Source organism: Azolla caroliniana, unplaced genomic scaffold (genome assembly GCF_043228905.1).
Source record: "Azolla caroliniana isolate FFs.n. ecotype wild unplaced genomic scaffold, voAzoCaro1.0.p SCAF_1, whole genome shotgun sequence".
Classification (NCBI taxonomy): domain Eukaryota; kingdom Viridiplantae; phylum Streptophyta; class Polypodiopsida; order Salviniales; family Salviniaceae; genus Azolla; species Azolla caroliniana.
Window position 1 is genome coordinate 21,896,779 of NW_028230436.1, and position 12,413 is coordinate 21,909,191.

The window sequence follows — 12,413 nt, forward strand, 5'->3', positions numbered from 1 at the left end:
TGTTGTCGGTATCCGCTCCTTCGGTTCCTTCGCGGGTGTTGTCGGTATCCGGTCAGCCTCCCTCAGCGATTGCCAGTCACCGAACTCTAGGGTTATTTCTTCCTCTGGCTCCGGTGTTACTAAGTCTTCCGACCCCTCTTCCCCCGGGTCGTTTGGTGTGTCATGGCTGCTTTTATACCGGGACGCAACGCTTCCGTCGCTTTCCGACTCCGCCTCAAGTGTTGCGAATGCTTCCGAGTCCCCGTCGCCCCCGGCGAGCGTCTGTAGTATTGTTTCCGCCTCTTGCAGGCTTGTTATGTTACTGCCTTCGTCGGGGACTTGCAGAACCCGGAACTGCAGTGCTTCTTCTGCGACTCTCCGAAGAGTTCTGGAGAATGACCGATCTCGCCGGATCTCGTCGACGGCTTGCTGCAGGGCTTCCCGTCGTTGCTCTCGTTCAGTGATGTGGTCGTCGTTTGGTCTAGACATCCATCCCCGGTTGTCCTCTGCACTTTGCAGGAATCGTGGTCGCCAAAATAGTGTTGTCTGCCTGACCGGACTAGCCTCAACACAGGTGTCTATCCGACACTCCTCCAAAGGGGTGGTAAGGATTAGATGCTAGGTTACACGCGTAAGATGATTACAATTAAGCACAGACGGTAAAACAATACAGAGATACAGATAAACACGCAATAATTCTATTTGTATTACTTTCGTCCCCCAAAACCTTTACAAATCATCGGATCCTTTTATAGGCATCCGGCAAGGTTACAATCGGTGCGCTTAGGCAACCGGCATCCGAATCGGTCCGGATCCGGATCGGTACAACTGTACCGTATCCATCCCTCCGAATAATAATTCTACTATTATTTACTTCCTATTATCCGATCCGACTCTGCCTTCCTACTTGTCCTTGCTCTTCTGACCGGTCAACACATTGAAGATGTGTTGAAAGCATGGCCAAATATGATCAAAGGGAGAGCACTAACTCAGATTCTTGAACTTGTTTAGGGCAAAGTGTGCATAGTTAACGACTCTCATCACTTGTGCCCTGACGCCCCATCTCACATCGCAATGCATGTGAGCTAAGTCGAATGGATGCAATGGTTCGAATGTCAAACAACAATATGGGCTCTAACATGTACCATTTCAAGATGCAAAACATTAAACTAGAAATAAATCAATAACTGGTTTGGCCCAAATATATTCAGTCTAAACCGGTTTAGGGTTAACTGGTTTAGCTCCAACTGGTCGAGGGTTCAATTCAAGTTTGAAGTCATCTAAACCGGGTAAGACTTCTACTCACACACACACCACCACATTCGTAAGATGACTTAACCACATTAAAGAGTACTCCCAATAAGCACAACAATAAAGTCGGAAACCATATCACTAGCAAGGATAAGATGGGAAGCACGTAAAACGATTCAAAAGGTAGGAATGGGCACGGTTTCGGCTCAAACCAAATTGAACCGTTAAGCCGTGGTGTAACGGTTTATTGGTTTTGTTGAGTGGCAAGCTCAACCGGAGCCGGATCGGCTGAATAAGCCGGAGCCGGTAAGCGAGACGGATCGGGCGAAACAGATCGGTATTACGGTGAGCAACCGAACCGGCAAGCAGTGGAGGCCGGGTGCAATCCGTAACCGGAAGTCCAATCGGAAGCCTAGTATAGGATAGACTACTAGGTAGCTATAGTCTCGTAGTAAGTGTTAGATGCTCGTGTGAGCATTGAAGTACATGGTACTTCTGTCAGTCCCAAGAGGACTTGTATAAATAGTGCTACTTAGCACAGTGTGTGTACAAAGTCTTGATATAATTTTGAAATTGTGTTATGCTCTCTCTGTCTCTCTCTGTCTCTCTGTGTCTCTCTGTGTCTCTCTGTGTGTGTGTGTGTTGTTCTCTATTTTACGCTTCCGCAAACACTTACGTTTACATGGTATCAGAGCGCGAGGGTTGAGAACCTCTGATGCAGACATTTTCTCTTGAGAATAAAACCCTAACAGGTTGAAAACAGACACAGTAGAAGACATGGATAGAGGCATGCCTACGTCGCTCCCGGTGGAGAAGCTCGACAGGAGCAACTACGCATCCTGGTCTTACAAGATGCACCAGTACCTGCTTGGACACGGGTACTGGAGTTATGTCGAAGGAGCGAATGATGCGGCGCCAGACATGGCACACAAGGACTTCCCGGTATGGGAACAGGCGGCAAGCAGGGTGATGTACTGCTTTGCGTCCAGTGTCGGCGATCAGCTGCTCAGCCACATCCGTGACACCAAGACACCGAAGGATGCTTGGGGGAACCTGAAAAAGGTTTTCGCCGCAAGCACCACTGCCCGGAATCTGCAACTCAGACATGAGTTGAGCAATGTTCGACAGAAGAACATGTCCGTGGCAAACTACACAGGCCGGATAAAGGAGATTTGCGACTCGCTCGCCTCTATCAATGTTACCGTAGAGGAAGACGAGATGGTGCAGGTATGTCTCGGAGGCCTGGCGTCCAAGTTCGGAGCGCTCTGGACTACGGTGTGTACAAGGGAGAATACCCCCTCATTCTTCGACTTACAGTCGATGCTCCTTGTAGAGGAGAACCACGCCGGTGCATCTACCAGTGCATCCCCGGACAACCGAATGTTGTACACAGGAACGGATCGGCTCCATGGGCGTGGTGGAAGAGGTGGGTCGACACGCGATGGAGGCGGCCGGCAAGAGCAGGAACGGAGGCACTATGAGCGTGCCGACAGCAGTTCCGGGACTTCCACAAGCAGGGGGAGTCAAGGCGGTGCTGGAGGCCGGCAAGACAAATCCGCTACGGAATGCTGGTACTGTGGCAAAAAAGGCCACAGGGAAAGCGAGTGTTGGAGAAAGCGTGCCGATTCGGACAAATCCGGATCCGGCAAGACCGGTAAGGATGGCCGGCAAAACTCGCACTACGCAAACGGATCAGGAGGATCCGGAACCGGAAAGGCCGGTAAGGGGCCAGCCTTGATGATGAATCACAAGGCAAACTCAATGAAGAAGACCACTTCCAAAACGGAGGAAGTGTGGTATGTTGATTCCGGCGCGTCGAACCACATGACGAGCCACAAAGAGTGGTTCTCCTTTTTGGAGAAACCGGATCAACCAGGAGTAGTCGAAACCGGAGACGACACTCCTCACCCAATCATGCACGTCGGAGAAGTCCCTCTAAGCCACGTAGGACAGAAAGGGAAGCTGATGAACGTATTACACGTTCCGACAATCACAAAGAACCTGGTGTTCGTCGGTCAGATTGTCGACCAGGGGATGCAGGTGCGGTTTACGCACCTCGGGTGCTTCATTGAGGATGAGGGCGAAGTCATTGCGCAAGGGCGCAGAGACGGGAGGATGTTTATCCTCGACACCAATGACTTTGGCATCGCTCTATTCGCGAAACGACAGAAGGTCGAGTCGGACATCGACCTGTGGCACAAGCGGATAGGCCACGTCAACTATCGGAGGCTTCAAGACATGCAAACGAAACAAGTCGTTTTCGGTTTGCCAAAGTTCAGCGGCCGGAGAGCCGAAATCTATGAAGCCTGCCAACTTGGGAAGCAACACCGGCTTCCATTTCCCACCAAACGGAACCGGAGCCGTAACAAGCTCAATCTCATCCATTCGGATGTGTGGGGACCGGCACAAAGTGTAAGCCTTGGCGGGAGCCGGTACTTCGTCTCCTTCATCGACGACTATACTCGACATACTTGGATCTACCTCATTGAGCGGAAGAGCGAAGTCTTCGACTGTTTCCGGAGCCTCCAGAAGATGGTGGAACGGGAATCGGAGAGGAAGATCAAATGCCTTCGGTCGGATGGCGGAAAGGAATATTTTTCCGGACAATTCACTAGTTATTTGCAGCAGAAGGGAATTCGGCGAGAGTTCAGCTGTAGATACACACCGGAGAAAAACGGTGTGGCCGAAAGGAAGAACCGGACACTCGTCGAAGCGGCAAGGACAATGCTGGAGGAGAAGAGCATGCCCCGGTTCTACTGGACGGAGGCGGTCCAGACGGCCATCTACATACAAAACCGCATTGGTGACAAGGTGTCAGCTCATGAGCTGTATTTCGGGCGCAAGCCGAACTTAAGACACCTTCGGATATTCAGCAGCATAGCGTATGTGCATGTACCGGATCAGAAGCGGAGAAAGCTGGATGCAAAATCGGAAAAATGCATCCTAGTCGGCTATGCTCAAGAGCAAAAGGGATATAAGTGTTATAATCCCCGGACGAAGGAAGTCCGAGTTAGCCGGGATGTCGAGTTCGATGAATCGGCATCCTGGTACTCCGTACCGACTCCGACTTCCGATCCCGACCCAATGTCGGAAGATTAGGCCAATGAGCCTGAATCAGCCCTGTCAGAGGATGATGAAACCGGGACTCAAGATGAGAGTCCGGAATCGTTACGGTTGAGTGGAACGAATGAGCGACTGAGTCGGTTGGACCAGTCGGATGAAGAGACGACAAGTGGTGGAGACTCTGTCGTGCTCTCCCCGCGCAAGGAACCGAGGAAACGGTTCACGCGCAAAGAGAAGGGGAAGAGGAAGATGCCGGAATTCGAAACCGGCAACGATGAGTCGGATCGGTGCGTATCCGACTCTGGAAAGGAGAAAGGTGGATCTTCGGCAACGAAGACCGAACTGGCCGAGAAGGGCCTCAAATCAGGTGACGGTGCGTTGCGCCGATCAACCCGTCAGAAGGATCCCGTCGTGCGGTATGGGTACAATGAATACATTGCGCATCATTATGCGTACATGACTAAGTTGACATAAGTGCGTGAGCCGGAGAGCTACGCAGAAGCGGCAAAGGATGCAAATTGGCGTGCCGCTATGAACGAAGAAATGCAGGCACTCGATGCCAACGAAACTTGGGACCTAGTTGATCCTCCCCGTCACTGTAAACCGATCGGATGCAAGTGGGTGTACAAGGTCAAGTACAACGCCGACGGTTCTGTTAATCGGTACAAAGCCCGGTTAGTGGCGAAGGGATACGCGCAGACCCACGGAATCGACTACGACGAGACCTTCGCTCCTATGGCGAAGATGACGACGGTTCGTGTGTTATTGGCGGTTGTTGCGGCAAGGGGGTGGCATCTTCACCAGATGGATGTGAAGAACGCCTTCCTTCAAGGAGAGCTTGAAGAAGAAGTCTTTATGACTCAGCCCCCCGGGTTTCAATCGGAGATGAACAAATTGGCGGTATGCCGACTGAAGAAGTCGCTTTACGGCTTGAAGCAAGCCCCCCGAGCTTGGAACGCGAAGATCACGCACCGGTTGCGTAAGCTGGGGTTTGCTGTCTCTAAGTCGGACTCTTCGTTGTTCATCTGGCAAGGCTTTGACGGTCCAGTATGTATACTCTTGTATGTGGATGATTTAGTCATCACCGGACCGGGTCTTCCCGAAATCAACCGCGTCAAGTCCCAGTTGTCGGACGCATTCAAAATGAAGGACCTGGGGGACCTTCATTATTTTCTTGGGATCGAAGTGATCCAGACCCCCGACGGCATATTGCTCTCACAACGACATTACGTGTTGAATATGCTGTATAAATTCGGCATGACGGATTGCCAACCTGTCTCCACACCCCTGGACCGGAACCAGAAGCTCCGTCCCAACTCCGGACCGGCCTGTAATGAGAAACGGTTCCGATAGGTTGTCGGAAGCCTGATCTACTTAACCATCACCCGACCCGACATCAGCTATCCGGTCGACATGGTAAGTCAGTTCATGGAGAAGCCGACCGTGGAGCACCTTCAGTGCGCGCAACGAATATTACGGTATGTCAGCGGCACTAAGGACCGGGGACTGCTATACCGGCGAGGTATACCTAAAGAGCTTGTCGGTTACACAGATGCTGATTGGGCTGGCGATGCGTCTAATCGCCGCTCCACTTCCGGATACATGTTCTCCATAGGTAGCGCGGCCGTTGCGTGGAGCAGCAAGAAGCAGCCCAAAGTGGCTTTGTCAAGCACTGAGGTTGAGTACCGGGCCGCCACTGTAGCCACTTGTGAAGCCATCTGGCTTCGGCGACTGCTGCGAGACTTGCGGATCAAGGTACCGACCCCGATCCCGATTTACTGCGATAACATGAGCAGCCTGCAGCTCGCCAGGAACCCTGTGTTCCATGCTCGCACAAAGCACATCGAGGTGCACTACCACTTCGTGCGTGAGCGGGTCCTAAGCGGTGAAGTTGACCTACGATATGTTCATACGGATCGGCAAGTTGCCGACATCTTCACCAAGCCGCTCGGATCAGACAAGTTGCAGCACTTTACCGTCATGCTTGGTATTCAGCATCTCGACGTGCCACACTTGAGGGGGAGAAGCAAGGGCAAAGTCTCTACCGAAACGAGCAAAGGCCAGAAAACTGTTGAACCCGTCGGTAAGAGGAGAGCCGGAAGAAGAGGAGACAAGAAGATGAAGGAAGTCGACACATCCGAACAGGTCGGAGCAAGTGGCGATGAAGAAGAGTTGTGCACTCAGGAAGAGAAGTGCATGTTGTGCGGAGGTCATCACGACGGTACTAACCATGATGCGGAGTCGAATGAAGAATTCGATTTCGGTTCACCGGCTGAAGAAGCCGAGGGAAGCATGGAGAAGGCCAAGACTCGGAAGTGGTCCGATGTGGTGAGAGGCCTGAAGCCGGAAGTCGAGTCGGAGTATACCGATTCAGACAAGAGCTGGAACGAGTCAGAGACAGCTGACTCGGATCAACAGATGGATCCGGATGAGTCGGATCGACTGAAGGCCAAGGGGACACGGACACAACGGAAGTCGATGCCATCGTGGGAGAACCGACGGATCGGCAAGCGCCGGAGTCACAGTAACGTGAGTGCTGAGATGGGCCTATTGAGCAGACATGCCGACCGAGAGGGTCAAGGCGCGCAGAACCAAAGGGGTCGCGGCAAACGAGACCGGACCGGACGAGGAGCGCGAGCAAGGCGGAGTGACGCCAGGAGAAGTCGGTTGGAAGAACCGACTGCCACAGAGGTCGACACTACGACCCCACCTCAGGTTGAGCTTGAGGGGGAGTGTTGAGCGGCAAGCTCAACCGGAGCCGGATCGGCTGAATAAGCCGGAGCCGGTAAGCGAGACGAATCGGGCGAAACGGATCGGTATTACGGTGAGCAACCGAACCGGCAAGCAGTGGAGGCCGGGTGCAATCCGTAACCGGAAGTCCAATCGGAAGCCTAGTATAGGATAGACTACTAGGTAGCTATAGTCTCGTAGTAAGTGTTAGATGCTTGTGTGAGCATTGAAGTACATGGTACTTCTGTCAGTCCCAAGAGGACTTGTATAAATAGTGCTACTTAGCACAGTGTGTGTACAAAGTCTTGATATAATTTTGAAATTGTGTTCTGCTCTCTCTGTCTTTGTCTGTGTGTGTGTGTGTGCGTTGTTCTCTGTTTTACGCTTCCGCAAACACTTACGTTTACAGGTTTCAAAAATTTGTAATGGTTTGGATTTATAATAAACGGTTCGGTTTCATTCTGAAACTCGAGATGATTGGTTTATAGGTTTAAATGGTTTGGTTTAAAGGTTTTATTGGTTTTGGTTAACTTTTTTTTTAACTTTAATAGTTTATTAATTTAATGGTTTAGTTAATAGTTTTTTATTGATTTAATTAATTTAACTTAAATATTTATTTAATTTAATGATTTAATTAAAGTTTCTTGTATTGATTTAATAAATTTAATTTAATGTATTTTTGCTTATTTAGATTTTTAATTAGTTTGACTTAAATGGTTAGGTTAAATTTTTTTATTAAATTTTATTGTTTTAATAAATTTAACTTAAATACTTATTTAATTTAATGTATTTTTGCTTATTTAGAATTTTAATTAGTTTGACGTAAATGGTTTGGTTTACCTTTTTCTAAAACGATTTGGTTTAAATGGCTTGAGAGTTAATAAATGGTTTGGTTGGGTTCAGTCTGAACCAAAACCGAACCGTGCCCATTGATACCAAAAGGCACATAGAAAAGAAGCAAAATGTTTGGATTCTGAATGGATGCAGGATGTGAAGAGATGGTTTGGAAAGGCTCATCATAATCATTCGAAATATGTAACTGTAAAGAAAAGAGTAAGGTTAGCAGACATGACCTTGCTCCTTTCCTTTGTCTCTGTGTTGATGATGTGTGTGCGTGTGTTGGTTTGTGAGAGAGATTCAGCTAGTTACTGCTACTATGTTACATCAGAATCTAATTATTGGAGAACCGGGAAATAGTCGAGTTTTATGTATAACTTGCACTTGTATTACGAGAAAGTCTTACCTCTAAATTTTTGAAATTAGTGGTAGAAATACATATCTCGAAGTTCTGAGGACTTTTAGAATAAAAGACTTCAAAAAGATTGAGATATCTGTTAACAAATCATTTCTACTAATTTCAAGGATAGTTTCATTCGCTATTTCTGGGGGCATTTGGTGGAATAATGAAAACTCAGGGGCATTTGGGGAAGTAAAGTAAGGCTATGGGGGGGGCCTATTTCTAGTTTTTCCTATGCACAGTTTGATGTAATTACAGTTTCCAGATCCCTTCAATGGTGGTTCAAAGGTGGTCATTAAACCTACTAAGTGCGTTGCACCTTTTTATAAATATTAAAATACACTTGCACAAAAGAAAATAGAAAAACTGGGATGAGGAAAGGAAGAGAATAATATTTATTCATCCAAGGAATGTGGAATCAAAGAAAGAAAGAGAAAGGAAGATGGAATCATATTTGCACCGAGTTACCTCCATGTTGCCATACATCATCATGCATACAGCCTCCTATGAACCTCGGTGGATTTATGGACATTACTACGTATTGCTGCACATCCATCATAGATACCATCTCTTGCAAATATTTATTGATTCATGGAAATTATAATACATCTTACATATCATCCCTTGGTGAATATTTATGGATCATCTTGTGGTTTCATGAAGATATGAGGAGAAAAAGAAACAATGTTAAAGAAGACACATAGAGAGGGAAAAGAAACGCATATATTGAGTTATAGTTTCGTGACCTTGCTAAAGGATTGTACCAAGAAGAAGGATTTACAACAAGGTACTAAGCTACATGCTGATATTATTAAAAGAGGGTTGCTGGAAAAGAACCCTTACCTTGTTACTACTTTAATCAATATGTATGCAAAATGTGGTGTTCTTGCAAAAGCGCAGCAGTTACATGATGAATTTGACGCTAAAAATGTGGTTTCTTGGAATGCATTGATCATGGGATATGCCCAACATGGTCAAGGTCATGAATCGTTGAGTTGTTTCGAAAGGATGTTAAGTGAGGGTTTCTCACCTGATGCAGTCACTTTCACTTGCATATTGAAAGCTTGCGGTAGCATACAATCTTTAGAAAAGGGCATACAAATCCATGATGATATTGTATGTAGGGGTTTACTACAGAAAGATATGGTGCTTGGCACTGCATTGGTGGACATGTATGCAAAATGTGGTATTCTTTCAAAGGCACAACAAGTGCATGATGAGCTTCCTGTTCGAGATATTATCTCTTGGTCAGCATTGATTGGAGGGTATGCCCAACAAAGGAGAGTTCATGAAGCATTGGATTGTTTTGATCGAATGAAAGTCGAGGGTACTTCTCCAAATGTGGTCACTTTCATTTGTATTTTGAAGTCATGTAGTAACAAAAGAGTTATTTCAAAAGGCAAACAAATCCACAGTGAGATTCTATATAGAGGCTTGTTGGAGAAAGAGATCGTGCTTGGCACTGCATTGATTGATATGTATGCAAAATCTGGTCTTATGGAAAAAGCACAAAAAGTGCATGATGAACTTTTTGCTCATGATGTAGTCTCTTGGTCTGCATTAATATCAGGATATGACCAACAACATCAATGCCATGAAGCATTGAATTGTTTTGAGCAAATGCAAGGTGAAGGCCTCTCTCCAGATGTTGTTAGCTTCATTTGCATTTTGAAGGCATGTGGTAGTATGAGGTCAGTTGAGAAAGGAAAACAAATTCATGATAAAATTGTTAGTAGGGGTTTGTTGGAAAAAGATAGTGTACTCAGTACTGCATTAGTAAATATGTATGCTGAATGTGGTATGCTTGCAAAAGCAAAAGAAGTGCATAGTGAACTTCAAATTCAAAATGTTGGCTCCTGGAATGCACTAATCACCGGGTATGCTCGTATGGAACAAGGTCATGAAGCTTTGAACATCTTTCAAAAGATGCAAAGTGAGGGGTTTTCTCCAGATGTAGTGACTTTCACTTGCAGCTTGAAAGCATGTGGCAGTGCTGGAGCTATTGACAAGGGAATACAAATTCATGAAGAAATTGTTAACAGAGGCTTCCTAGAGAAAGATGTGATGGTTGGTAGTGCTTTGGTGGATATGTATGCCAAATGTTGTATGCTTGAGAAAGCACTAAAAGTGAATGATGAACTTCCTCACCGAAGTGTGATCTCTTGGTGTTCGTTAATTTCAGGGTTTGGCCAACAGGGACAATGTCATGAAGCACTGAAGTGTCTTGCAAAGATGCGAAGTGACAGCCTGTCTCCAGATGTGATTACTTTTATGTGCATTTTAAAGGCTTGTGGAAATGCGGGTGCCATCGACGAAGGCACACAGATTCACAATGAGATTGTATGTAGTGGTTTGCTAAAGAAAGATATAGTGCTTGGCAACGCTTTAGTGGATATGTATGCTAAATGTGGTATGCTTGCAAAAGCGCACAAAGTGCATAATGAGCTATATGTTCGAGATGTCATCTCCTGGACCGTACTAATTTCTGGGTATTCTCAAGAAGGTCAAGAGCAAGAGGCGATAAACTGTTTCGAGCAAATGCGACATGAGGGCATTACTCCTAACGTTGTCATCTTTACTTGCATCTTGAAAGCATATGCCATGACAGGAACTATTGAGAAAGGCAAACAGATTCATGACGAGGTTATAAATAGAGGCTTGTTGGTGAAGGATATTGTTCTAGGCAATGCTTTAGTCAATATGTACGTCAAATGTGGTAAAATCAAAAAAGCACAAAAACTCCTCCAAGAACTTCCTGAAAGAGATGTTGTCTCTTGGAATATTATAATTGCCGGTTATGCCCAACAAGGGCAAGCTCATGATGCATTGAACTGTTTTAAACATATGAGAGGTGAAGGCATATTTCCAAATTCAGTTACTTTTGTATGCATCCTCAATGCATGCTCTCACTCTGGTCTATCAGATGACGCCGAGATGTTTTTTGGAAGTATGAGTAGAGACTACGGTATCATCCCAAACTTAGAGCATTACACTTGTATGGTGATCCTGTGCGGATGTGCAGGACACTTTGAGAAGGCATTATCAATGATCAAGACAATGCCATCTTCTGTCTACCCCTCAGCTTGGCTTTCATTATTGGGTGCTTGTAGGAAATGGGGTAATATGGATCTTGGTAGTTTGGCTTTTGATCGGTTAATACAACTAGAGGTGAGTTGTTCTGGAGATTATATCCTTACGTCTAATTTTTTTACATCCTCTGCGGTGCAAGAAGGGGTAGAAAAGGTTGGACGCTATGAGTACTGTTGATTTGCTTCAGCATGGGGAGTGTATGGTTTGATGCTTGACTTGAAGATATGCTAGTAAAAGTGAAAAATATTTCTAGGAAAATGTTGCAAGAAGAAGAATCCTCATTGTACATTCGACACGCTAGGACAAGACATGAGCATCAATGATGATGTAAAGGATTTGGAATGCATGCACACTCAAAAGTTGGCCAGTTTGGCGTGTTCCTTTTAATTTGTGTCAAGAGGACACTATGTGTGTTGATTGTATAGCATCCCTATTTGTAGTGTGTGCTATTCTATTACATCATTTATTATGAAAATGGAAGAGTGGAAGATTATGGTTAGAGATGCAACGTGCATTACATGTTTGGCATGGAAAACGTCTGTGTAGGTACTATTGTCTCATAGAGTATTTTTCTCTCTCTCACAAACACTGTCGCTGTACATATATATACAAGCACCAATATTGATATCTTTGGAGGTCTCATAGTTAGAGCTTTTGGTCACAAGGTTACCATCACTATACATTCAATGTATGCCAAATGTTTGATATTCTTGGGCCTTTTGGATTGCCTTGAAACTTTAGGCTCCTTTACGCACATTGCCATTGGAAATTGCATCACTTTGCCAACACTGTTGAGTGGCAGAAAGCCTTCTAGCAACCTACATTTCTCACTTGATTAAGGAATAGCACAGGCAGGCTCATCTCCTATTGACCTCTTTACACATTTTTTATGCAAATAACCAAATGCTAGTCAAAGCAAAATGTAGCAATGATGGGGTAGAGGTAGAGCCCGTAGCTTCTTCGACTACCTTCTTCACATTCATCGTATCTTCCTCTGTAAAAAGCAAGCAGGTCGAGAATTTCATCTCGTGTGCTCATTGCAAGACCAACCCTTGAACACAAA

At 46.0% G+C, this 12,413-nt stretch overlaps 1 protein-coding gene across 1 annotated transcript; it reads left to right on the forward strand.

The window, feature by feature from the left end:
* The first annotated feature begins 8,507 nt into the window (after window positions 1-8,507).
* LOC147869161 (pentatricopeptide repeat-containing protein At4g13650-like) lies at window positions 8,508-11,840 on the forward strand. Its single transcript, XM_087326959.1, has one exon. The coding sequence runs from the start codon at window positions 8,945-8,947 to the stop codon at window positions 11,525-11,527; it is 2,583 nt and encodes an 860-aa protein (XP_087183085.1). The 5' UTR covers window positions 8,508-8,944; the 3' UTR covers window positions 11,528-11,840.
* The last annotated feature ends 573 nt before the right edge of the window (window positions 11,841-12,413 follow it).

Excerpts from the sequence above, each read along its gene's own strand:
- LOC147869161 (XM_087326959.1), top strand. The coding sequence starts at position 8,945 with ATGTTAAAGAAGACACATAGAGAGGGAAAAGAAACGCATATATTGAGT.